The sequence below is a fragment of the Mesoplodon densirostris genome, chromosome 4 (assembly GCF_025265405.1).
Source record: "Mesoplodon densirostris isolate mMesDen1 chromosome 4, mMesDen1 primary haplotype, whole genome shotgun sequence".
NCBI classification, from domain to species: Eukaryota; Metazoa; Chordata; class Mammalia; order Artiodactyla; family Ziphiidae; genus Mesoplodon; species Mesoplodon densirostris.
The window spans coordinates 47,793,678-47,821,663 of NC_082664.1; the positions used below are offsets into that span (position 1 = coordinate 47,793,678).

At 46.1% G+C, this 27,986-nt stretch overlaps 1 protein-coding gene across 6 annotated transcripts in view; it reads right to left on the minus strand.

The window, feature by feature from the left end:
* Window positions 1-27,986, minus strand: part of SAMD4A (sterile alpha motif domain containing 4A) — a 236,841-nt gene that overhangs the window by 32,574 nt on the left and 176,281 nt on the right. For 4 of the 6 annotated variants that reach the window (XM_060096190.1, XM_060096187.1, XM_060096188.1 and 1 more), the window contains exons 4-6: window positions 20,071-20,334; window positions 8,805-8,914; window positions 6,528-6,614 (exon numbers count right to left, since the gene is read on the minus strand). In XM_060096190.1, coding sequence (XP_059952173.1) covers window positions 6,528-6,614; window positions 8,805-8,914; window positions 20,071-20,334 — 461 coding nt within the window. The remainder of the gene's footprint in view (window positions 1-6,527; window positions 6,615-8,804; window positions 8,915-20,070; window positions 20,335-27,986) is intronic. The other 2 variants (XM_060096192.1, XM_060096191.1) reach the window with 1 other exon arrangement.

Below are 27,986 nucleotides of genomic sequence, written 5' to 3' on the forward strand. Positions count from 1 at the left end.
GCAACTAAGCCCGTGCGCCACGACTACGGAGCCTGCGCTCTAGAGCCCACAAGCCACAACTACTGAGCCCGCGCACCTAGAGCCCGTGCTCCGCAGCAAGAGAAGCCACCGCAATAAGAAGCCCGCGCACCGCAACGAAGAGTAGCCCCTGCTCACCACAACTAGAGAAAGCCCGTGCGCAGCAATGAAGACCCAACACAGCCAAAAAATAAATAAATAAAATAGAAATCTTTTTTTTAAAAAAAGAGTTCATTGCTAAATAATGCTAGCCATGACCAGAGTCTTTAACGAGTCATAATTTTTTTTGCAATAGTAACATCAAAGATCACCGATCACAGATCACCATAACAAATATAATAATAATGAAAAAGTTTGAAATATTGTGAGAATTACCAAAATGTGACATAGAGACATGAAGTAATAAGCAAATGCTGTTGGAAAAATGTCCCCAAAAGCCTTGTTCAACTCAGAGCTGCCACAAACCTTCAATTTGTTAAAAAGAAAAAAGAAAAAGGCAGTATGTGTGAAGTGCAACAAAGTGAGGTATGCCTGTAATGTATATAATTGTCTGTAATACATACATGACTTTATATAATAAAATTAGATCCTCCTATACATAGAGTTTTATATCCTGGGCATTATTTATTAGAAAAAGGAATGAAAGTTGATTCTGATAGACATCTATCTGTTTGCCAGATGCTCACAGAGGCGCAGAACAGGCTCAGATGCTTGGGGCTGGAGGTCAGGGGTTGGGGGGTCTTCCCTGGTGTGGTGGGTGGACCTGCCTTGCCACAGTGCTGCCCAATGCTTACGCAGGAGACCTCTGCCCGGGACCCGGGAAGGACCGTGACTATCAGGGCCCTGATTACCAATGAAGTATTTAATCTTCTGAGAGCCCAGAATAGCAAGGATCCTCTCTTACCAAGAAAAATTGCTTGATGATATCAAGGAACACAAGCTCATGGAATGTGATCATTTCTACACCCAGACTGCCCATCAATCAGTTAGAAAGAGGAAATCTGAGGGCGCAGCCTTGGACAGGCATGTTTCAGTTCTGGGCAGCAAAACACCGACAGCCTGCCCCGTCGCTGGCGGGAACCTGCTTTGTTCGTGGGTTGGAAGCAGAGCCTGAACTGTGCCTCAGCCTAGCTGGCACCCAGGGATTCGGAGGGAAGTGAAATGTTAAGTAGCCATCAGAACTGTCTCAAACCTGGCCAGGGCCACTATCGGCCTATTTCAGGGGAGAGAATCCCATTTTCCTTTTAAAGAGGCAGACTTCTGAGAGTCTACCCTCTTCCTTCTAAACCTGGCAGAGAGGGCTGTGTGTGGTGAGACCAGCCTGCAGCCTGTGTCTGCCAGCCTGATGCGTGAGTCAGGACGCTCCTGGTCATTCCCAGTTTTCCCACTGCCCGGGCTGGACCAGCCCTTTCCCAGAGTCTGATGCCGTCATGTGACTGGTTCCTTGACTTTGGACCTGGTGATCTATCAGGGCATGATACAGGGAGGCAAGCTAGCTGACCTATGCCAGGAGAGCCCCTGCAGCCTTTTCTGACCAAACTGTGTGCCAACTGGGCGACCCCCGCCTCGAGGTCCTCCAGTTTCTGCCAGCCGCCCAGCCAGCACCTGGGTGTGGAAGGTCAGCCCTGACTGAGAAGGGGAAGGGAGAGGAGAGAGAAGGGATGAGGCCTCCCCATGAAAGCAGGCTGGGCAGGCGGAGCTGGCAGGCCCCTCTGGGTGACCACATGTACCCCTGCTGTGCCATCCCACGTGGCAGCTACCACTGAGGGAAGCTAATGCACACTTGTGATACTCTGTCAACTGCCACTGAAACCTTGTCTGCTCTCGTCACGTGGCATGAAGGCTTCTGTAGTTACTCAGTGATGGGGAAGGAGACCTGGGTTATGCTAAGAGCTGAACTCCTTCAAACAGGGAGCACATTCTTGTCCCAAGTTCAGATCTTATTCTACTGGGGACAACTACACCAAGAAGGAAACCATAAACATAATGAATAACATTGGACACTTTCTGAAAATATCACAACCAGGAATCATGCTTTGTTTGACTTCTGTTTTGACTTCAAAGCCACTGTCTCAAAGACAACACCTGGCTTGTGACCAGATGGCAATACTCCTGCTTATGCCAGCCTCCGCGGGGTGGCACTATGACCATCCGGTTACGTTCCTGACTCCTCAGAGTAAAGTCTAGAACTTAGCACTGAGGGCCCAAGTTGAGAAGGAAGCTAGCTCAATCCTGTACCCTCAACTGGCTGTGGGAATGAATTCTCCATGTTGACAAAAACAGGGAAGCAGCCCAAGTCTCTACTGATCCTTCATACCATAAATATAATCCTGTGTTGTGAACACAAAAAGAAGCAAAGCTGCCCGTTAACTCCCGTGTGGAGCCAAGGAGCTCACGTGCGAGCAGAAGTGGGAAGGCTGGTCCTTCCTGCACAGCAGTCCACTCAGGTAGGTACAGCTCAGGGCCGACAAGTGGGAAGGAGGCTACAATCTGACGATCCCAGCCTTCCTGGCCTGGATTTCTTGGGTCTTGGAGGAAGACTGGTTCAGAGCCTCTCTAGGGGCATGTAACAGACACAAGTTGCACGTCATCTGCAAGCGAGAGCTTTGGCTGCCAGTGGCGGCCCCAGCACTTACGTAACTTCCCACGGCTCTTCCTTCTCTCTGTGGGAGAAGAACTGGACTCCTCACCCAACAGATAGCACTCCTGCATCTACTTAACTGTATTCTCCCTACGGGCCGGGCACTGTCAGACACTGGGGGTCTAAAAACAAATATGAGAAAATCTTTGCCCTAAGATGCTTACAGTTACCGGGACCCATGCAGCGCGAGGATACTGCCAGGACAGGGAGCAGCGGGAACACAGAAGTGTGTGTGTGTGTGAGTGTGAGTGTACGTGTGAGTGTGTATATGAGTGCACGAGAGTGTGTGTGTGAGTGTGTGAGAGTGAGTGTGTTTGAGTGAGTGTGAGTGTGTGTGTGTGTGTGTTTCCTTTCTCCAGGCCAGGTTCCCAGGCTCAGAGAATGGTTCAGCTTCATCATTTGGGAGTCAGTTGAAAAAAGACAGTAAATAAAAGCACGTGGAAACATTTTCATTACTAAAGATAAATGCTGGAAAATCTGCCCTAGTGACCATTCTAATCTTCCCTTTTCCTTTCCTACCAAATACCTTGAGAAGTCTACACTGCCTGACCCCACAGCCTCGATATCCTTTCACGCTCCCCGGTTCTTGGGTTTCTGCTTCCCCTCCCATCTCTCTGAAACCCTACTCATCACGGCTACCGGTGAGCTGCTGGTGGCCACTTCCAGGGGGCAGTGACAGTCCTTATGGGATGTGACCCCTCCAGGGTCGCTCCTTCACTCTCTGACCCTCGGGGGTCTGTTTGCTGTTTGGCCCCTCCATGTCCTCTGCCGCTCCCCACCCAGGGTCTGTTCTCGGCTCTTACCACTCGCCACACACTTCTGGGGGTACCAACGACCATCCACACACAAACGACCCACAGCTGAGCCTTTCCTCGCCTTGTGGACTCTAGACTTGTTCTCCTGGACACTGACTTGCCGTTTCTGCCTGGGTGTCCCCCAGGCACCTCAGACTGCATCTGCCAAACTCAACTCCATTTCTCCCACACTATAGCTCCTCCTCTATTTTCTGTTCCCAAATGGCATGGCACCCAAGCCCACACCTCCTGCCAATGCCCAGACTCCCGCTAACTGACCCTCTCATCCTTCTCCACCGTCACGGCCCCTGCCCTGGCTCAGGGGCCCACCACTGGCCACGGATTCCCAGCGAGTCCTCCCGCCAGCACTGGCTCCCCTCTGCTTTCCATCCTCACCGTGGTGGAGTGGTCTGTTACATCCCAGGAAGACGTCCCCACCAGCCTCAGCGAGGACGCGGATCACGCTGGATTCTGAGAGCACCACTACACATCTATCTGTGGTACCTCGTGTCCCGAGCTCCCCGAGGGTGGGAACCACCGGTTCCTCACGGTGAGCCTCCAGTGGACGGGGGAAATCTAGTCCAAGGCAGCTGGTTAGTCAGTGTTCAGTAACTGAGCAGAAGTGCTCTGGACCTAGAGCTTATCTGCAGTGGCTGCTGATTGTGAACTAGCCATGGGCGGGTCCCGGCCATCTCCTTAGAAACCTCTGGGTTCTATGTGAGGTAAGAATGCCATAGGAGGCAAGGGCATGATGACAGCGTTTCCAACAGCATAATCAGCTGAGGATGTCTGCAATGTCCGGGAAATGGCTGATTGGAGCCTGTCGCTGGTGGCCTATGTGGGAACCGGTTACCCTGGCAGAGCGGGAGAGGTGCGGCTCCCAGAGAAGGGGGAACAGGGCCAGGGGCTGAGTCCTCAGTGCATGCTGAGGAGAGCTGCACTCCCACCCCCAGGCCATCAGCTCCTGAAGGGACAAGCTCGCAGGGGTCTGGACTCGGGTGTTCCCAAGCAAGCCCAACGTGGTGGTCCACAGCTTCCCTCCTCAAAGAAGTCACACCGAGTAAACGCACCATGCTTTCTGCTTGGCCAGTAGCTGCTTTCAGACTCTGTATTACAGCTGTCATCTTTTTTTTTTTTTTTTTTTGCGGTATGCGGGCCTCTCACTGTTGTGGCCTCTCCCGTTGCGGAGCACAGGCTCTGGACGCGCAGGCTCAGCGGCCATGGCTCACGGGCCCAGCCGCTCCGCGGCATGTGGGATCTTCCCGGACCGGGGCACGAACCCGCGTCCCCTGCATCGGCAGGCGGACTCTCAACCACTGCGCCACCAGGGAAGCCCTGTCATCTTTTTAACATTCCCAGTCCAGTGACCCAGGGAGAAGGTCTTTGTGTGGAGTCAACATTATTCTAGGTGTGAAATATAGGACACAGAAAGTGTCACGGACTTATGACAGGCTAGATAGGAGGTCAGTGGCACGTGAGGGCCGCCCGAGCCACCTTGCTGCCCTTGTGTTTCCACGTGCTGATTTGGTCCAGCGTTGCATGGAGTGGAGCCGACAGCAGCTCCATCTCTCTGTCCCCCAGGTGGGTGCATATCCTCAGTGACAAGAGGATATGGATGAGTTCTTGAAGGATGCTCCAGAAATAAGTGCGGAAAACATCGCTCTTTTACCAGAATGCTTAGCAATCTAATCCTGATGTAAAATGTTTTCTGTGCTTTTTAACAGATAAGGAGAAAACTGGCCTGTTGAGTGTTCTCCCAAAGAGAACAGTTATATAAAAACGGCAGTAATCACTCTGTTAGACAAACTGCCTGGTAAAGGAGTTGATATAAAATTAAGAACAACAACAACAACTTCAAGGTCACTTGGATAGGTTACTTGTCATTTGTGATGCACTTTAATTAAGAACAGGCCTTTCATCAAGGAGGCGCCTATGAGTAGCCTCTATCTATCCATCCAGAGGTTTAAAAACCCACCTTCCTTATAAAGATGTATATTCTGTAACTACATATTACTTTATATTTTCTAAGATATGCGTTCAGCATAATTCTATGTTGTCACACATCCTTGTGAATAAGGTAAAACAAACTCCCATGACACTGAAACGTTTATGTGCTTACAAAACTTGCTTTAGCCTCACCTACCTCCATACTTTGCTCCCTTCCAAAGGCACCCTGGGATTACTGGAAGAGATTACAACTCAAGCTCTGAAGGCAGCAAATATCAGTGCCTTCCCACCCACCTTGCTTGCCCCCGACAGCGGTATACAAGGATCTCCACACCGGGGCCACGGGAGCATTGGCTTGCAAGGTCTGCTCTCTTTAGGACCTTAGATGAACTCATAAAGCCACCAAGCCCTAAAAATGACATCCTTACTATGGTGACACCCAGATACAATGATAGGAAGAGAACATGCTTAGGCAGCGCACAAAAAGGGATGGTAGCAGCGAATAAACTGCTTTTAACAATGGAATAAACTCTTTTTCAGCACTGTGCACTTTTGAGAGGGTTCCTATCAGAGTCACAGGGACCCATTCTGGTAAGTTAATGTCTGAAATTTTTCTCTGGAGAGCCTACCATGCCCGTCTGTCAAATGATTTTGATCCTCTCTGTTGAAGCCTGGGGTTTACTTGGTGTTTGCCACTCTGGGGGCAGCTTTCCTCAAAATAAGATCCTTCCCTGGGTGGACAGCAGGAATGAAGCACATCTGTATGTTCGCTACACTGATGTGTCAAGATTGCAGCCTCTAATTGTGGGCTGAACACTCCTTCATCTCTACAAACATATAAAAGGCAGAAGGGAATATATATAAAACATTTCCTCAGAGCTCTGGGATGGCCAGTTGTGGGATGCCTGGAGGCAGGGAATAAGTACATTTCAGTGGTTAGATTACACAGAAGCATGTATAACCAGGAAACGTCACTTGAAAATCATTTCATTTTTTTCTGACTTTGGTAAGGAAACAGCATGATACTCTCTACAAGACCTGCTGATGACACTTTCAACTGAGAATCTCCCTTGGCCCATTTTCCCACGATGAAGGTGGAAGGGGTCCATCACCCGGTAATAACTTACTCTTTCCAAAGACTTCAGGAGGTTTTGTCTCTCTTTGAGCTTCTGAATACTGATGACAATTTTGTGTCTTGCACCTTTGGTAACATTCTATAATGAAGTAAAAGTTATATTTAAAAACATATTTTTAAGCATCAGCTTAGAGATTCTTGGAAGCTATTTAGTACTTTACTGCCTTCTTGGTTCCCACATGTGTGCAGACTAGTAAATATCCATTTGTCTCTCTCTTCAACATCCATTGTCATCAACCTCTTCTTACTAAATATTATAACTCCTCAATATCTATTATCATCGACCTCTTCTTACTAAATACTTTAACTCCATCTGGCTACACATCTGCCTGTGGCCTTTAGGAGAATGAGAAATAGCCAATTATCCCATCCAGCATGAAATTTCTTCATAGTCTTAAAAGATCACTTTTAGGTCATACACTCACTCCTTGTGTCCAGGTTTTATCATTTTGGTCCCTTGCAGTTTTCCTGAAGGTTCCAACCCCACACAGAGATATGCATTGCTTTCTCAAAGCTTTCCTATGTTTACCCATCTCGAGGAGACATGAAATCCAGTGCAGTTCTCACCTGGTGTCAGACAACACAGGCTAGTTTTTGTCAGTTTGCAGCCCCTCTTGGTTCTCCATAAGGAAAACTAGAATAGAGAACTTAAACCTATATTTCAGTCATCACTTCAGATAGAGGATTAGGATTCAAAGTTAGGATTATGGATTTTATCTCCTTAACTGTGCATCAGTGGTGAGCCCAAGGATTGATTCAGTTAGACATTTGTTGACTAGAGAGACTGCAAATTTCCAAATAGAAGATTCTTTCTCAAATCAGGTCTCTAATGTAAACTTCTGATGACTCTTGCAAATATTCATAAAATTTCTCTTAAAAATGGGAACACCAGAGGTATTGCCTTTACTGAGGAAAACTAAGACTCAAATGATGTCTAAACCCACTCTTTAAGATGAAGCACTGGGGGCATATTTCTGTTTAGCCTTGACTTTGGGTTCAAGTGAATTTTTACTCTGAAAAGTCTGTGCTGGCCTCTGGCTTTGCCCTCTGTGTCAATTATTTCTTGTTTTTTCTCAAGTCGAACAACTGATGACTGAGATTTTTTTCTCAACTCTGACCCAAACACAAGAATGCTCTTAGAAGAGGTTCTCATCAGTCCTGGGGATCTCAAGGAGTGATCGAGATAAACAAGCAGTGGGAGAAGTGTTAGGAAGTTGAAATTAGGGCCTTTCATTCTCTGAGAATGTGCAGTGACTCTGGGCTTTGTCTTACAACTCAATACTGGTATTCAGCCAGGCTTGCAGAGGTTAACTGTGGATACTGAATATGCAGTGGGAAACCAGGATCTGCTGGGAGGTCTGCGTCCAGACCAGCCATGCCCCAAATGGTATAATCTCCTCTTCCTGCAGGGGAAATACTATTAGCCCATTCAGACCATTAATTCTCTCAAATCACTGCTCAAAGGAAACTGAGGTCAATTTGAAACAGGCAGATAGCATTTTAAACAAGGGAAACAAAGACATTGGTCAGATCTATTTGCCCGAGCACAGCATGGTAGGAAACATGCTTAGTTTCAGGGGCTCTGCTGACTGGCCTGGGCTTCGGTATCCACAGAGGGAAGGAGGAACTTTGTCCTTTTATGGCACACAGAGGGAACCGACATCTGAGACCTGGGGTAATCCCATGCTCGATGGCTGTCCTATGTTATTTAGGGTGGTTAGAAGAAAATATGTTGTACAACTTTCTCCATTCCAACTAAGACCAGTCTGAATGTGTTTTTGGACAAGTGTTGGGGAAGGTCTGAGACAGGAGCTGGTGCTTCGACTTCCTAACTACTAGAAGTCAAGTGATTTGTAACCGGACTGGACAATACACAACCAATCTGTCATCCTCCAAACCAGTCCTGGCCGGGCAGACAGAGGGAGGGGCCCAGGAAAACAAAAGCAGGGACACAGACTCTTTGAGGCCTTGGTCAATGTACTTCTTCTGATTCCCCCCTAGCCCCCTAGAAGTGTGCACTTAGGTTATTTCTTTTTCATATCACTCCTCCTCACCCTCATTTGCCCTGTGGTTACCCATCTCCTACTGGACCCTGAAGGCAAGAAACCAGCCCTACTCACCATGGCATGCTGGCCAGCACCTGGCAGTTCCTAGAACAAGGCAAGCTACTAGGTGGGTACAGGTATGGATTCAAACAAGGTCTGCCTTGGACTTGAACGTCAGATTCCACCTGGGGTACCTTCTCAGGGATAGCCAGCCAAGCACATACCTGAGCCTCCAGCTGGCACTCAGTGAGGGCCATCATCTCCTCGTAGGTCATCTGGGAGAAAAGCGCAGCATACTTGTGCAGGCGGAGGCTTTTTAACCAGGCTGGAACATCTGTGGTGCGAGATGCACAGGAGATGGGAAGAGAAATTCAGAGGGAAACAGAAGAGATGACAAGAGATGTGGGAAGAGAGAAAGGAAAAGAAGGTGGTGGTCAGAGGGAAAAAAACGAAAGAAAAAAAAAACCTTTATGTTACTACTTGTTTAATTTTGTCAGCAAATTACAGACTTAGAAGTCTTGATCTAGTTCTGATATTCCCACTGTTGGGCTCCCTTACTCTTTACACCAGGGGGCGGCTGACTTGGGGTCCATGGGCTTCAGAGCATACGGCAATTCTCTAAAATTACATTTGTGAATACATGGGTGCTTTTCTGGGCAGAGGGTCATCCACAGCTTCTATAAGATCCTCAAAGGGATTCATGACCCCCACAATGTCAGGGATTCACTGCTTTAGCCAGACTACTTCATTTTTGATTTCGAAAGAAATGACTTAGAACGTAAACTACATATGATGAGTCTTCATCCTCAGGATAATTTCTTTCTAGGTTTAGTGCAGATCCCCATATGCTGTTTCTGCCACTTCCACGGTGATAGGAAAAAATCCAGGCAGCGGCACTTTCCCCATGGGTGGAGCTGCTGTCATTCTTAGCCTGAGTTTTCTTCTGACGTCCTATACCCCAGTGGGAGTAAGGGCATCCTGCACTCTAAAACTACCACATAGTGTGTGTGTGTGTGTGTGTGTGTGTGTGTGTGTGTGTGTGTCTGCTGACCATTTCTCCTAGCTAAGTCATGTATCTGGATGTGTCTTTGACCTTCTCCTCGTATGTCAACCACATATCAGGACTTGAAAGGTCCAAAGATTGCCTAGACTATGGGATAATGGGAATTACAAAGCACATCTGAAATAATTCCTACATTTGGGATTCTAGATTTAGGAAAATTAAACAGTAACTGTATTGAAAATCCACAGGAGAATTATTACCTTGCTAAGTGCAACCAAAACAAAGCACTTGCCCATGCTCTTTTAAAGTCAGGGTTTTTGAGCTGATAGGATCTTTGAGAAGTCTCTAGAATCATCTTCCCCCACCCCAGCTCATTCTACAGATGGCAAAATTAAGTCATTAAATCTAGATCACAGGGCAACTATGTGGTGAAATAGGGACTAGAGCCAGGTTGCCAGATTCCCAGATTTTTCCTACATTGTATCAACTTTTTGTAGAATGAGGACCAAATAGCCCATCAGTGGGAAGGCTGAATAAACAGTGACTGTAAAGTCTTTGAAATGCTGAAGCACTGGATAAACATTATTCATGCTTTCTATGAATTATTATCCATTACTAACCATGTTGATCGCAAGATACTATCTATCGCTAAGTGCTTTATTCTGAGGTGCTGACAGAGTCCACAAACACTACAAAATAAGTGGAAACTTCTAATTTTGTAATGTTTAGAGTAGGTAACAGGGATTGATTAAAGAGGCCTGGCCTACTCTGATTATCAGGCCCTGCCACCTGGGTGAACCCAACCTAGTTTTAGGGAATGTGGGTATGGGGCGATCACCTGAAACTCAAAGATATAGCAGGGGAGAGTGGGCCTGGTGAGGTTACTTCTTGATTTGCAGTAATGTGAAGACCGAAGAGGAGGAATTTCTGGAGAAACAGAATTGGATGGCCAATGGCATTTTAAGAACAGTCTCAGTCATCTCAGGCAAGAAGTCACTTGACTCTGTGCTTGCAGGCCCTTCATTCTACTGCGACAAGTGGAGAGTCCTTCTGGGACCATTGTTAACCACAAGAGACAGGGCTTCCCCAGACACATAGTACCAATCCTCACATCCTCCTCAACTCAAGCTGTGGTTGGATCAAGAGTTCAGGACATCTGCTTGCCTCTGGTGACATCCTGGAACTATTCGACCAGACTTGATTCTCCGTCATGCTTTTGTTGCTGTTAAAACAATGCTAATACTTCCACAGAGTGAGCAGCAAATAGATATATCTCTGGCTTTTAGGCCACTGACATGTTACTGCTTTATCACCAGGTTTCACGTTTGTTGTTTACATCTTTGAAAGGTCCCAAGGAGCTGCTCAGAAAACTCAGTGATCATGATTCAGAGAAGTCTGGGTAACCCAATGCCACGCTTGGGTACAATCTGTCATAAAAGAATATGGAGCAACTTCATGGGCTAAATTTTCACTGGGTGCCCTACAGCTTAATCATGCAAAATCCACTGATGATAAAACAAATAGAATCCCAAGCTACTAAATCACGATGCAAACTGGGTGCTTTATAAGCCAAGGTGACAATACGGTGTTTTAAGAGTTGGAGAGAGTGGGGTGCAAATCTTGGCTTGGCAAGTCTCAGTCCAGTCAGTACTCATTCCTTTCTATAAAGGTATTTTGACAACTAGAATTTCCCTGGTTAGAGGGATGAAGAGCCTGCCTCACTCACTTAATCAAAATGTAGGTCACTGGGAGTCGTTTCCCCAGAAAAGGTTCCTACACAGCTTTAGAACATGGTGAGTTAGGCCTTCCTGAAGAGTTATTTCTGGCTATGTTCCGGAGAAATGCAAGCTCTTCTTGGCCATATGTGCCTTGGGTAGGCATGTTGAACCTGCTCCTAGAGGGTCAGTTCCTAGCTCAGTGCCATGTGCCATCTCCTCCTGCAACGTGAACTGATGAACAAAGAAGAGGAAATCCCAGTTCTTAAGAACGTAGTTTACTAACCTTTCACCCCCTGGTTGGCGGTGAGGCACCTTCCTTTGCCAGGGATTAAAACAAAACTCCATTAAGAGGGAAACACACCAGAGAACTGAGTGCCTTGACCATTTCACTCCTCTGAAGCCAGGAACTCCAATGACTTGGAGGCTAGATTCTGTAAGATATTGGCCAGGGACGAATTCTAACTAGAAGCTCAGTTCCTTTCCCATGGTCCAGATACTACATGGTTGGATGCAAAACTGAGAACCAGCTAACATAACCTCAGGCCTATGGTTGGAAGACACAGACCAACAGGGGTGTTTCCTGGAGTGGCTGATATGTGATTGAAAGCATGCATGCCGCCTGGGCTCCTGCCTCTGGCTGGTACACAGCCATTTAACTTCATCTGGGCTGTTTCTGATGGACATGCCAATGGAGGTCCCAGACTAGAAAGTTATTCTCTTATGCAGTGTGAGAAAGATAAAGATGATTTTACTACACGCTGGAACTGACTTCCTTGCCAAGTGTGGGAATCCTGATATTTGCTCACTCAACATTTATTGAATGCCTATAATGGGGGCTAGGCGTGGCCCTGCCATCAAGGAATTTTTAATACAAAAAAACAGGTAACTCACAAAAAAATTATAAAAGTTGCAGGACAAGTGCTAAGTCTACTCAAAGTTCTGTGGGGGGGGGGGCGGGGGGGGAGGATGGGCACAGAACAATGGGCATTTGGGTTTGCCTTGGGGAGTGGGATAGCTTCACAGTAGCATTGGTCCGGGAGTCACTGGGCAGATCATAATGAGGAAGCCATCTCAGGAAGCAGGAGCAGTGCATAAGCAAAGCAGAGATGCAAGAGAGCATTCCAGGCCAAGCAAAGGCTTGGGTGAATTCTAGAGAAGAGCTTAGACATAAGATGGGACAAATAGGCAAGGGTCGGATGATTGGGATTTCTAATGCCGAACCAAGGAGAGTCAACCTTGGCTTGGGTGATGAGAAACTGTTGAAATCTGAGCAGTAGAGGCACAATCAGATGAGTATGTAAGAATGATGATGGCGGTCGATGTAAAGGCTGGGCTGGAAGAAGTGGGAGTGGAGGCCAGGAGATGAATCCAAGCTCAGGAGGGCAGTGGCAGAGGAGAAGGATAGTATATAAATCCACAGCACTTGAAGGTTAAGGAAGTACAGGGAATAAGGGAGAGAAAGGAGCCTAAAATGGTTCCTCTGAGTAGGTGTGGTAGGAAAGTACAGGGGAGCATCAGATTTGGGGTAAGAGGAGAGAGATGGTGAACTCCACTTTAGGTCAGCTGAGTGTCATCACCTTTGAGCCATCCAGGTGGAGAAGTCAACTGGTCAAGACCTCTGAAGAGGGGGCTGAGCTGGAGAACCACTTTCCTTGTCAGTAGCACATGGTAGTTGTTTTAGCCATGGAAGTGGGTGAGATTACTCAGGGAAGAGGGGAGAGACAAGGTGGAGCCCTGGGAGCACCAACCAGGCTTTTAGGGGAAGGTGAGGGAAGAGAAGCCCATGAAGGAAACTGACAAGGGCAAAGGGTAGGAAGTTTCTGGGAGAAAGTGGCGCCATCCATGTGTGGACAGTGGGCTCCCATGCCACAGTGTCCATCCTTATGAAGCTCCCCTACGTCTTGTTGCAGTCCACGGTGGTTTATCTTCTCATGGGCGTTTTTGATAATAGTGCTTCACCCATCTTTTATACGCTGGTATGTCTACCTGTTGGTCTTTACCAATGGGTCAAGTTTCCAATTACGCTTTCAATTTACCTTTTAGAGTTTGGATAAATCAGCCCCCGAGAGGCTTTGTGGTGCATATTACAGCTCACACAGAAGCTGGGCTCCAGTTAGAACTTGGGCTGCTTTGCTCAAGTGCCTGCTGCTGGAATGGCTGCAAATATCATTCAGGTCAACAAGCCATGCAGCACCTACCCCGCAAACAAGGAGGTCTCGCACGAGAGAAACATGGAACCAATATTGCAGAAGAGCTCAATATGGGGAATGATGTAAAGGGTATAGGGAGTAAGGCACCCCTGGAAGACAGAACCATGAACAGCCGCCATTTCCACAAGAGGCTTCACTGTGGTGGTCCTGGTACCTGCAAATGGAAAAGCAACTCCCATTCGCCATGGAGAGCCAGGCTAATCTCAAACAACTCCCTCTCTCTCTCCAAGACACGACTACATCCTTGGTCTTTGAGGGAGAAGAGCCAACGTAGGAGCAAGAAGGGACTAACTCTTCAGGGTTGAAGCAAGAAGGAAAACATGTCTTTCGAAAATGAAGAAGTCTAGCAGCACCATTAAGATAACTGAAGCCTGTCTATTTTTGGCCAGAGCGGAATGAACAGCCCCATTCTGTACCAGCCCCTGAGCAAAAGAAAGAAGGTGCCTTGGTCTCGGGTCCCTGTGGAGCTGGAGCAGGCTCTGCCATCCTGGGACGTGTCCATGGTGGCCTCCGGCTTCCACGCTTGTGGGGAGCATGTGTGGGTCTTGGAAGGCACAGAGATGGTCGAGTTTGGGTAAAATACCCTCTTTGAAGTGTCTGATACAAACAGAAGGACTAAATTTCTCCCAGTTTCCATCGGCTGTGACACCCGTAAGTGGTGTTCTACTCTTAGCCTGCTTTGCGTCAACAGCAGCTGGGTTCCACATTGACGGCTGTCCTTAAAGCACTTTAGCTGAAGACACACACTTCGTAAGAAATAGCAGCTGTAAGTCTCACAACCTTTAGAATTTGGGGGAATCCTGGGGATTTACTTTTCAAAGATATCAGGGCCTCTCAGCCTATCTGAAAAGAGGGAGCACAAGTCTGAGCCCATTAGGACCTATCCACACAGGTCGTATGTTGGCATTTGGGAATAAAGAAAGGGAAGTAAGTTTACTAAATCCTGGCCTTTAAGTGAGATGGATTCGAGACAGCATCTAGAAAGTCAGCATTCAGAAAATAGTAACTTGTTCCCATGACAGCCATGCTGAAAAGTGTCCCAGCCACACAAGGGGCTGTGTCGCTCCTTTGTCATCACTCACATCCTTATGACCCTCAGAAATGCTGTATTCACAACCCTTCTTACAAAGGTTTCTGATGGGTTCCTTTGTCTTACAAAAATAACACTTCTCCATATTTTGTTTCCCTCATCTCATTCTAAGACAGGCAGAAGTTCAAAGGTCTGCAGCTCAAAACCCCAAACCAGCTATTTCAGAATAGGCAATATATTTCCTTTGCTATGGAGAAAAAAAGTTTACATAAGTTTCATCTAAGAAAGGTTCTTTAGAAAAGAAAACCTGAGCCTATTTTCGTGGTTCCCTCCGCTCTTAATCGCTATGTTTCTATCAAGGTTACTGGACCCAAAGGTTTCTTTTTTACCTTTATCATGTCTATATGCAAACAATGTAAGTTTAAATTACCCCTATATTTTTATACTAACGTAGTGCCATACCTCATAAGTATACCAGCCAATGTTCATTCATAATGGTGAGGCTGAAGCTCATCTCAAGAGAAACAGACCCCACCCCCCATCTCTACCCCTCTCACACCGACAACTGCAATGAGAAAATCATGGAGCTTCTCAGTCTTAGGAGACTAAATCTATGGGCCTTACTAGCCAGAAGTCTAGTGAATTCCCCACATGAACTTCACCACAGGGAGGCAGAACGCTTACTGTGCAGGTGAGGAGGGGAGCCAGGGCTCTTAGGGAGGCTGAGCCAGGGGAGAGCATGGTGCTCTGTGGGCCTGGCTGGCGCGCCTCCACTGGAATCTTCTACAGGGTCCCACACTCAGCCGGCCGCACGCTGTCCTCCCAGTCTGTTTCTTTTCTGATTTACTCTTTGCTGTCGATGACATCACGGGCTACCCAGGTGTCCCAGGCAAAAAGCTGGGCATCGTCCTAAATTCCTCATGCTCCATCCCTGTCTACATTCAATCAGTGCAATTCAATTCAGAGCTCTCTCAGGTCTATCTTAAGAAGACCCCACGAACACGCTACCTTGTCTCCTTTGTTCGGCTTGGTCCAAATTCATTTTCCTCCTCAGGTACTGAAACATCCCCCACTGCCCAGCTGGCCTCCAAATCCAGAATCCCCTGCCCCTCCCCTACTTTGGTATGTCTCCCACTCTTCTGTTCAGGTCCTATTTCTAATATGTAAATCTAAGCAGGTCAGTCTGCTGCTAAATTCCTTCCATATCAGGAAAAAAGCTCCAATCTTTTGCAATGCCTAGCATCTGGCTCGTCCCTCTCCAGACATTGTTCCCATGTGCCTCTAACACACAAGCCATCGGATGATGCACTTGGTCAAGCTGTCTCATAACCATGCTTTCACGAATAATATTCTCTCTGCATAGAATGCCCTTCCCTCACCTTATATATCTGGCTAATCTGTAATCCTGCTCCGAGCGGAAGCTCCAGGCCTCTCCCCCTCCAGGAACTTTCCTTGACTTCCCTCCACTTTGAATTAGGGCCTTCTTTGCTGCCTGCCTCGACCCAGGGCAGGTCTCTGAGAAAAGATGTTTTCACAGATGTGTACATGCATCAGGTCTCTGTTTGTGGCTCGCATGATAGTGAGTCCCTTGAGACAGGGACCATCTCCTTCACCTCTGTCTCCCCAATAACCAGTCCAAAGCCTCTCTCGGCAAGGGCTCAAGAAAGGCAGCTGACTTGCTGAGGACAAAAATGAAACCTGTTAATCGGTCTTTCTTCCCTCATCTCTGTTCCCATAGAACAGCCATATAACTCATGAACAGCCCTTGCCTTCGGATAAGTCTTTAAGTGTTGGGTTTATACAAAATTTCTGAAGACATGATGCTACTAGGAGGGGCAGATGTACTTCTCCCACCAATGAAATTCTGTTCTCTATTTTCTTCTCCTTTCAGGAATTTATGGGGATGTCATTTTTTCCCCTCTTGGCCACCTGGAGGCTTTGTATGAGCAAAGGGGTAAGAGAGCACATTCTACTCATGTGATATGGAGGGGAGAAGAATAGAATTGAGTGTCAACTTAGAATCAAGAATCTTTCCCCTGGGATAAGTCACAGTGAAGCTTTTGCAAGGAACAAGGACAACTGAATTTAGAAACCACAGTCAGCCTATTCCGTCCAAACATGTATTACTAGTAGCCTCCACAGGGCATGTTGAAGGGGAAACATCCATATTACCATTCAGTGTCCCACTTCTGTTCATTAACTTCTAGTTGAGTAGCTGATCCCATGCTTCCCTGAGCCTGAGATATTAGTTTGAGATCTCTACTGCCAGGGACATCCACTCTGTGCTTCAGAGCTGACTTAAACCTTCAGGATGTGTGTTTACTATAAAAGGAAAAACAAAGCAAAGCAGGCAGATGATGTTAATCCTCTGAGAGCAGGAGCTGGTCTACTTGGGAGAGAACTTAGTGACAATCCCTGGCAGGGAACGCTGACACCAAGACAAAAAGAGGGAGAGATGGATGTTTGTGAAAAATAAAAAGGGCAAGAATGCTGGGCTGTGAGCTTTATTTCCCACTCTGGACCCAAGAGGCACATTCCTAAGGGACGATGTGTAGCCAAACCTGGCTCATCTGTCTGGATGAAAAGGAAGCCTCGGATGAACACAGCGTTTCGGCAAAGTACGCACAGCTGCTGTCAAGAAAGATGAATTCACACTAAATTAAGCTCCATTACGGGAATTTTTATTCTTTCCCCAAGGTGTGGGGTGAGGGCTGACATGCATCCCCTGGAGACTTGGAACTCCTCCAAAGTCTACTACAGATTCCTTGTTGTTCTCGTAAACTGGGTGTCTAAAAAGTAGGAAAATAGCTATTAGATGATGGCATCCTGAGGTGGACCAGAAAGTAGCTTTAAAAGGCCGACACTCCTGCCAAAGGGCCAGGTCACAGAAAGGAAGAGACATGGATCCAAGAGGAAGAGCTAGCTCTCTTTAAAAGCACTTCGTTTGATTTCAGATTTCATTTCTCAGAAAAATACAAATGAATTGGGAAATTTAAACCGGTGTCTGCTCTTGGACAGGGGAATCGGATGACACACTCTTAGGACTGGCTTGTTAAGGGTTGCTTCTGCGCTCTCCTGGGAGGCCATCCTGAGCAGCGCTTGATGGTGGGGGTCCTCAGGGGTGGCCTTCGAGGGAAGCTGTTGCCAGGTGCAGCGGGGGAGGGGCATTCGGGTGGCATAAACACTGGCCCCGACGTTCTGGAATGATGCTGTTTTCAGGTGTGGATGTTTCTACGGCTTGACCTACCAGCTGAACTGCAAATATACTTTTCCCACACATAGAACCCTCATCGTCTATTATGTTCCTTCCTTCAAATAGGTTTTGCCAGTTAATTCACTAAGGACTGTATACTTTGGGAGAAGGACCATTCAATAGGTCAGCAGAAGGTGGATATACACAGAAGAGGGTCCTCTGTTTAGTCCTGTCACCAAAGAGCCTGTTTTCTGACCACATGCCTTGGGCCTATAAAGAAAATCTTGGCTATCATATCTTATCTGTATCATTTTCAGATCGAAGAAGCTCTGAGGGGACAATTCTCACCAATTCTAAAAGAAGGAATCAAAGAAGCGGATATATGGCATGTTCCTTGAACTTTGGAATATTTTGGCTTTTATTCTAAAACAGGGATAGGACATTTATTCCATTTTTCTCTCATTCGTTTCTCTTTAAAAGCCTGCTCTCATGACTCATTTCTCACCCTGAAAGGCCAGCATGCAATGAACACACATTTACCTGCTTTGGGAGAATGTCTAAGGTATACAGAGGGCTTCACAACCAAAAACAAAGAAAGAAAACCAAGAAAAGAAAGCAAAAGGAAAAAAGAAAAAAGATAACAAAGCTCCTATAAGCAGACAGCAGACCCAGCATTCCTCCTGGAGAGGCCTGTGTCCTGGAGAACAATAGGCTTCCCACAAGACCCTCCAAGCCCTTCAACGTAAAGGCCAGGCCTCCTTCCCACAGTTACCAATTAGAACCGCATGTAGCTTTCTTGGAAACCATCTGTCCAGACACTCCACTTGTCCAGATGCTCCATTTCACTCGGCAAGAAGCTAGTCCTGAGTAACCATGGCTTCTACCCCTCTTGGGCCAAGCGTGGCTGAGCCTCCCCTGCTACTCATCCCCCGGGGCTCAGCTGCTTGAACACAGAACCATGTAGCATAAACTCAAAAATGGGTTTTGGTAGGTCTCCAAAATTATGACACATTTCCCCGAGAACTGTGGAAGAGAAAGAAAAGAGGACACACATCCCCGCGGCGTGCCAAAAGGAGCCATTGTTTTTGCTGCCTGTTAAACACCTTTAATGACCGATTTGTATCACCAGAGAGAGGAAAACATCAAGATGTGTCCCACCCACTCTGGGCACTCAGTACAGTATCCACCACAGATTGTGGTGGGTTGGGAGGATGCTGGCCTGAGCAGCTGGGAGGGAGGAATGCTCCAGGGAACTGTCTTTGTGTCAGATTCATGTCCCCTGGTGGGCAAGCTCCATTTTTCAGCCTGGTGCTCACTTACAACCAGCACCTGGGCAATGGCGGGCATCTCCCTGTGCCACGCTCCTGTGGTGGGGAGGAAACTCAGTACACAGCCTCCTATGTCAACACTGGTTCTTCTCAAGGGTACGATCAGAAACAGCACAACCTCAGGACTATGCATGCCAGCAACGAGGGCACCCTCAGAGCCTCCCCTCAGCATCGTAGTCCCAGGAGCACGACTAGCTCTTGTTTCTCCATCTAAGATTGTTATTAATGTGTCTCTGATGAGCATCTTTCCCTAAGGGCTTCCCAGCCCTTGAACAACTTGCATCTGAAACTACAGAATGTGCGTATCTTCTCTGAACCTACCATGGGTAATTTGGAAATCTCTATCTCCTGATGAGTATCTTTAGAAGAGGAGAGATTTACAGGGCAATGTAGGAACATTTACTTATGCTGCACAAAAGGCCTTTATCACCTGTATGCAAATCTGCTATCAGGCTTACAACACTGTCAGAGAGTCTCAGTGGTATTTTTTTCATGTCCCTTAAACAGATGCAGAGAAAAAGGGTTTGCAAGCTTCTTTGGATATCAAAGGAAAAGGGAGAGAGGAGAGAAAGCAACACTACGATTGTACACTAAGAGAGATTTGAAAAAAGATCCTGTGGTTTGTTTTGCTAAATTATCGACGGTTCCCTGGCCAAAGCAGTGAGGTAGAAGGCTGGAGCAGCTCAGCGTCTTTACAAACAGGGCAGACGGAGGAACGTACATGCAAACAGTAGATGCTATCACCGCCAGCTGTGACACATTTAATTGTCTGCAAGTCACTGCATTCGGAAAAAAAAAAAAAAGAGGGTGTTGACCTCTCTTGCTCTTCCCAGGTTTTGGCAAGAAGCCCTGGAAGGGGAATCCGAGCCCTTTCCTCCGCAGTCAGCTCCGTCAGCCTGGGGAGCAGGGTGGGGGGGGGGGCTCCTTCCTCTTCACTGCCTATCTCTCTTCTCACCCTCCTGATTCCATATAAAGGGATGGACTCTGTTGCCAGTGGCAGTCACTCACCTTTCATACCACTACCTTCTTCTTGGAATGTGTTACGAGCAGTGGTCTGATCTTCTAAGTGTTCACTCCCACCACTTCCTGAAGAGGCTACACTGCTTTGTGGTGACAGGGGGGCATGATCGGAGGGGAGGCACTGGGGTCCTCTAGCTCGTAAGTCCTCATGAGACATCCATCCATGTCCTAGAGGCTGGCTTGGCACATTGATGGGTGGGGTAAGGGACACAGATCGTTTCAAAGGGCTGTGGTGTGCCTGGCCTGAGAGAACTGGAAAAAAAAAAATAAAATGAAATAGGTTATTCCCCCCCCTTTAGCCTGGGCCGCAGAAGAACCCACAGTACCTCTTCACCCTGAGACATGGCGCTGTCTTATTACTGCATCCGTGGGCATGGGGTGGCCCTTCCCTTTGGGGGTGATTAAAAAGGATGCTGTCTGTACCTCTGGGTGGCTTGGGCTTCTCCAGGGAGGCTACATCTAGAGTGCCCAGACCTGTGCTTTTGTGGGCTGGGATCTGGGTTTAGTTCCAACTCTAGAAATCAGGAATTGGAGTAGTAGCCCCATACATCAGGTGAGGCTTGACAGCCTGGCTAAGTGGCCATCTGCCAAGACTGAAAAGAACATGTCCTGGATAATTTTTTTTTTTGCAGGGGAAGAAACACACAAAACCCGACATTACCCATGTCGTTAAGGGTGGACTTCTGGAAGGGCAGGCAGGCCGGTCATCGTCGTTGGGGATCTTTGCTGGGCTGAGCTAGACGAAGTGGACTAGTCCTTCCAACCAGGAATCGGGGGAACCATCACCTCTGACGGGGGTGCAGGCTCAGCCCAACACTACCAGGGGTATACGGGACACAGCAGCTGTCCGTGAAAGGGCCGATTCTTTCTGTTGGCTTCGCAGGTTAACGCCAAGCTTTATATTGAAAACACTTCCAGGTAACAAGGCGTTCATTCAGAAGCCAGTGGGCTGCTCTCAGTCAGCCGGGACTGGTTTCTACCAGCGTGCTCAGCCCTTCCGTGCAGGGGGCAACATCTGCGTAGCCCCCATTTTTAATTTCTTTTCCAGAAAACCAGGAAAAAGCAACAACTCACATATAACTAGCCACATTAAATTGAGGTCATTCAAGGCAGGGATTTAACCAAAATCAACGCCGAGGGAGCCGACGTTACCCTTGGTTGGTTTTTCTGGGCGTGTAAAGTGACAACCTTACAGAATAAGTCTATTCATAACTTTCTCTCTGAGCTGGCTACTGACAGGTCCAGTTTATTTTGACTGCTGCAGTGTTCACATGGAATTGAGCCACATGCATTTTTAAACATTTTTCAGGGAAGCCATTAAGTTCCATCTCAGGCTCTATCCCCTCCAATGAGGTATGCACCCTCCCAAGTTCGGACTAGCAATGCTTTGCTGGCGTTCATCTTTGTGCGTTCTTTAGTCAGCGGACCTGACGTCCCAATGTAAGAAGTTCTGCTTTCTGTTAAACCGCGTTCTGGTGGGGCAGCACCAACAGAGAGACCTGACCAGCAGGCTCCCTTGCCACCCACTTAAAAAGGTAAAGACCAGAGCCGAAAGCCTGAGTGTTTGCAAAAAGTGTGCTTGGGGCAGTAGAGGTGAGGGCAGGCTGCTCCTGGTCAGCTGGCCTTAACCAGGCCCTGAGAGCCATGGGGCTCACACCTCTGCTGTCAGTGTTTCCGTTTGGCTTCATGTGGCCAGAAGGGCCGTCTTGTGTGTGAAAGAGGGACAATCAGAAGGGCTAGAAACTTCCTTATTAAGAAAAAAGGGAGGGAAAAAGGGAGCTGCCGCGTTTAGTATCTGTAACCTGAGAAATTTCTAATTTGGGTCAATTCTATCAAAGGCAAGGAATTATCATCTAACTTCAAAATATGCAAAGGGAACACTGTTAAACATTTTTTTGGATCCTAACAGGCTGAAACAGCTTGCATTTCCACTAAATTAGACTATGGAAGAAACTATTTAAAAAGGCTCCCTGGAAAATGCATTGCTACCTGGTTGGATCCGAATTAGCAAGAGAAAAAGAAAAAGAAAAAAGAAAAAGCAGAAAAGGAAAAAAAGGAAAAGGAAGCAGCAGCAAAAATGAAGAGAGAAGCCAATAGGAAGAAAAGCCAGACATCCAGAAAATTCATTTCATGCCTGTCTAAGTATTTATACAAAATTGGGCAGACTTGTTCAGGGCTGCCCCAAGTGCTGGGACTTTCCAGCTTAGATGTCTTTGCTTCCTGGTACCTCTGCAACCATTTCAGAGTATCTGGTGGATGCTCTGAATGGTGCCAGCCAGGTGTGCCCAGAGGGGAAACGGGGGCTCCTCTTCACAGCCAGGATTAGAGTGAGCCCGAAACCATAAAAACAGGCCTTGCCAAAGAGAGACGCACAGCTCAGAGCTGCTGGAATCCTTAGCATTCCACCTGGTTAGAGGCTATAACTGAATCCATAACCATGAGTGGTAACACTGCTCAGAGAGTCCCCGTTTCTGGATGTGGAGAACAATACCAGACACAGGTAGCAGTTGAATTCTGTTATTAGATGAAGCCAATTTGTTTCTTTCCACCGAAAGTTTTCTTAAAATTCATGCTACCTTCCCACTGATGGGTGTCCTTGGGGAGGCTGTCAGTGTCCAAGGAATCTACTAAATGTTTACCTAACTTCCCAGGACTTATAGGGATTTGTTCATAGAAACCTACACCCATTTCTTCATATAACCTTGAGCTTGACCGAAACTACAGGGATTATGGCACAAACTTGGTTGGTCTCTGTCTCCAATAAAAATCAATTATACCTGAGGTACCAGGACCTTTTCCCAGGGACTTCCTACCTAAGGCCCCACCCTGTCTGTATCATAAAGATTCCCACAGCTGGCACCAAACTCAGAAATGTCCCCGTAGGAGCGAACCTGCCATAGCAACCAAGCACAATGCCTCTCGTTAAGCTTCTGGTTTGGTTTGCAGAGAGGGCCGTGGATTGAGAGCCAGCGGGGGCCCACACCTACATGAAAGCCAAGTTGTGCGGGGCAGACATCTCATTTCTCCAAAGGGAACTGAGGCCTGGAGGCAATACAGGCTCACCTTCCTGCGGGAAGGAGACCGGAGCAGGTGACAGGTCACCTGCCAACAAGGCCACTTTGGCGTGAAGACAAATCTTCAGGTAGAGGTAATGGTGATCGCGGAGCCAAATTTGGTATTACTTCAGGTGCTGGAGTACTTTGTTTGGCATAAAATAGCAGACGAAAGAATAAACGCCATGGACAGAAAGAGTGTGAGAAAACAGGCCACACAGCGGTGGAATGAATGAGGTGGCCCGGGGCAAAGGGTGGATGGCTGTCCCATGGCTCCTTTTTTCTTTTCAACCGAAAGAACTCATCTGAAGTGGTGGTAAATAGAGGAAGAATGGATATTCAGGCAAAAATAAATAAATAAAATTCCTTTCCCTATGAGTAGGGAGGCAAGAGCAGTGAAGTCAGGCTTCTGAGAAGCTCTTCACACTGTGTTAGCTGCCCCAGAATAACTCTAGCTAGAGGCAGACCTTTGGAATGTTCTCGCTTGCTGACTGCTGCACGCCAGACAACAGCAGCGCTCCATTCAGACTTAAGCTGCCCCAGAGTAATATTCAAATGATGCAGAATTAAACACACCTTGCCAAAAAATCTCACTATTGATTAGAAGTTGGCAAGTTCCAGCTGAACCGAGGTCCTGAATTTTGTGACTTTATAATAATGAGCGCTGGAGGGACAACATATTTCAGGGGGGATTCATTCTAACAATTGCCCAGGGGGGCAAAATTGTGACTCTTGCTCTTGAAAAAACTGAAGCTAAAACTTAATACTGTGTAGAGTGTATAGAGCCCGTATCGCTTATATTTTTAGGAATAGGAAATCTCAGGTATGTACACATATATATGTATGTATGTGTACATATGACAGTAGAGTACTATAATAGTTGGAACATTTATAACTTCAAGTGAACTAAAAATAAATAATAAATACTGAACAAGTCTAGTTGAAATATGGGAAAAGCAGCTAAAAATAATCTTGCTTCAGCAGTGGAGCAGTATGATGTGAGGACAGAGGGTCTTATAATCTGGCAATAAACTCTGTCATACCTTATGATTTCTTTTTCATCTCCAAGCACCTTTCATGAGACTACTTTCAACACATTTTTAGGGGAAAATACGATACCTGGCGCTGGGTTCTGTTCTTTTAAGTATTTTCTTGAAAGCCTGGAAATCAGATTTCTTTCCCCTTTCCTTTGACCAAACTTGACTTTGCCTTGATTTTTAGCTATTGAAATTAGGTTCAGGAAAAGACTTTTCAAGATAGACTCTTTTAAGAAAATTAGGTATAACTACTTCTCCTGCCTTCTAATATGACAAATAATGGGGTGTGTGGAAAGAGGAAGGTTTGGGATATGGGCCCAGCTTTTCCCTGGTCCACTGTTAGGTTAAGGATTGTACCCCACTGTCAAGGAGTGAAGTGATCCTCATACACAAACAGTTCGGACGACTGAAGCTCAACTCTTACACTGAAACTTTCTCCTAACAAACAGTAACGGAGATCTTTCAACGATACATTGCATACTCCTCTGTTTTCCTTAAATTTATACAGTGAATGCAAGTAATGCTTTAAAATTAGTATTATGAGCATAGATTAATAACATTTCAGAGCTGCAAGGCCCTGAAAGGCAATGTAATCCAATAATCCCTATGTTGTGAGCTGGGGGCCCCTGGGTAGTGGAAGGACCTGGGAATCCCTACGTGCACCGGCTAGTAGATGAGACGCTGTGCTATACGTGGTTTTTATAGGTATGTAGAGAGTATTAAAATTAATAAAATATAAATTCATTTATAGTTGCTGAATTCATAGCTCTTTTTGTCATTTTTTTCATCATCAGATTTGAAGTACAATTATTGTTTTACGGGGATCCCAGTTTTTTGTTAAAAACTGAGGCCCAAACTCAATAAATGATAGAGATGACTGCTATTCTCCACTGTGTTTGCTGAGCTCTACGGGGAACCTAGTGGCCTCGGGAACTCGTATGTTTAAAGTCCTCTGGTGCCTTTCACAGTTATACTACCTCCTCAAGTTCACTCCACCACCAGGTCTCATTGCTACCACTGTGAGTTTCCACCTATCTCCAGGCTCAGCATTTTGCCCTGGAGTCTAGAAGCTAGACTGCTGAAGCTGATTTCCTTTTGAATAAGGGCATTAAGTACACCCATACTCCTAATGTCATTCTCTTTCATCAAACCCAATAACCTGTCTTCTCAACCCAAGGTTGGGCTCTGCAGCCTCATCAGGCCCTCATGAGTTCAGCCACATAGACATGATTTGCAATTTCACTCTTCTTTCTTCTTAAGCCAGTCTCTCCATTTCTAATTCAAGAAGTTGACCTTCACAGAAATACTTAATGCTTTGTTAATTTTTCAAATTCTAGACGCTCATGTGACAGAATTCAATCTAATTGCTAGCATGACTAAACTTTACAAAAACAACTCATTCTAATTTAGGGATTTTAAAAAATCGAATGAGGAAATCAAATATTTACATATTATTTTAAAATATTAACTTAGAATTTCTTTCCTGAATGAAAAGGTCCAGGTCAATTCCCTACTCGGGTGATACATGTTACGTGTGTCAACAGGCTATGAAAAAGCACGGGGAATATTCTACTTACATGTTGCTAAGGGCGTACTTTAACAATATTTTCTAGACCTACTCCCAAAAGAAATTCAGCAGCATCAGTAGAAACTTTGGTGAATACACCAATTTGAGAGTTTTGCTGCAGGAGGTGGTTTGATACTTGTCAAGTTGAAAGGAGAAAAAGCTCAAGCCATTGCCAGCTATAAAATAGCTATGGCTATTGTTTCAAGGTTACTGGGGAGAGTGTTTCTGTTCATTCCCTTAGTTTAGGCCTGCTTAACAGGCATCTTTCGGGTGCCATCCCAAGAGTTTCTTCTGAGAACACTGATTTCAGAGCATCTAAGGAACTGTTACTGAAGGCTTTCCATTTTCAAAGAGTAGAGTTCTGCTAACACCACTTGTATGCATAATTCTAGGCATCTGCTTTTTAAAAAAGCCAACATCTTTGAGTAAGGCTCAGTGGCGAAATGACATTAGACCCTCGATTCCTCTTCTTTAGTTGGTTTTGTGGTGCCACAACCAGTAATCTGAGGCCCTGTGGTGGGAATCTTTGGGGAAGAAAAGATTAATAGTACTGCAAGAATACATTAAAAAAAAAAAACTTGGGTATTTAATCAGTGACATCATGCAAAAAAAAGACAACACCAGTCACATTCATGGCCAAGAACAGATTTGTGTCGGGGGTTGGAGGGGGAAGGGAATATTAATTATTACGGTTAAAATTAACATGCTCCGTCTCATTGCTTCAGGGAATAGATTAAAAGCAAATCTGAAAGGTTATATGCCTCCACTCTGCATGCTTGTGCCCTGCTTCTTGTCCAAAAGTTTGGAAAACCAGTGCTCACAACATCTGGACACCAGAAGATGATTCCCCCAAACAGCTTTAGACTCCACCTCATCCTGGGGGAAGAAGAAAGAGCATGCTACAAAGCAAAGATGTAGGGGGCGGACCGGGTGTTCCCAACAAGCCCAGGGAGGAAGCCACACGCTCTCTGAAGAGAAAGTATACACTCGCCTATGCAACAAAACAAAACAAATGGAGGCTCTAGAAGAAGACAGAGCCGCAAAGAACATGCCAACAAGGCTGACAAATACACACTGCCAAATCTCTTTTTCCCCGTTCAGTATCATTTTCATACCATCTTTAAGTGAACGCATTCTGACGCAGGGAAAAGCACCTGGAGAGGTTTTTCCATGATGTGAGTCCTTGTTACTGGTGTCAGCCCTTATTACTCCACAGAAGGCTTGGCCTTTGGGCAGAGCAAAGATGTCTGTTTCTGCCTTCACATTATCACTTAAACATTTAGGCTTTTAAGAAGTAAATTAGAATGTTTCTGGCAGACTTTTATTGCTGCATTAATCTTTTGTACATTTCATTTGTCCTCTTTTGTCAGTTTCTATAATGGCAAAACTGGGTGTCATCCAGTAGAAAATCCATTTTAGAAAACTGCTGTTTGACTTTACATTGTCATTATTTATAAGTTAGACAAGAAGCCAATATATTCATTTTATAGAAATCAGTAGAATCTTACAAGTTGAACTTCAAATCAAGCAGTCCTAAAAGGAAACTGCCCAAATCCTCTCATTCCATTCTATCAAAACCAATGACACCAACTATGGAAGTAACTTGACACCACTGAAGCAGATGTTTCAGCCAATTCGAGGGACTGTGGAATCAACCTAGCCATTTGTAAGGTTCCTGTATATTGGGTTCACTTCTACTTTCCTGAAATATTTTCCTTTTCATATCTATAGTTATATCTATATGTGCTTAACCCTTAGGCTTCTTAGACCTTATGTTTGTCCGTGGAATTTCTACTCATGTGGTGAGTGAAGAGTTTAGACAGAGTTGCAGAATTTGAATCATTTTGATTATGACACCAAGTAAAGAAAATATTTGAGCCAAGCAAGTGGCTAGGAGTGGACCGAAGCAGCTATTTCCTTTTTTGTTTACCAGTGTGTCCATAAAAATGCTCCAGTCACTGTGTTTAAGGAAGAGACTAGAGAAACTCAGAAAGTTAGATGTTTGATGACAAAACTACCCTCCTACCCCTTTCTTAAAAGATAACTCTCAAATTGTAATCACTGTTACCTCAGCTCACATGTCTATCCAAGAAGTGCTTCTTAGGTTTACAAAATGCACTGTCCATCCTGTGTTTAACACTCCCCAGTTGCTGACTGAATGCGGGTACCAACAAAGCAATCCAAGTTTGGAACTGCAATAGCCAGGGTTTCATGATTGAGCAACCAAACCCCCCCTCAGAGCATCAG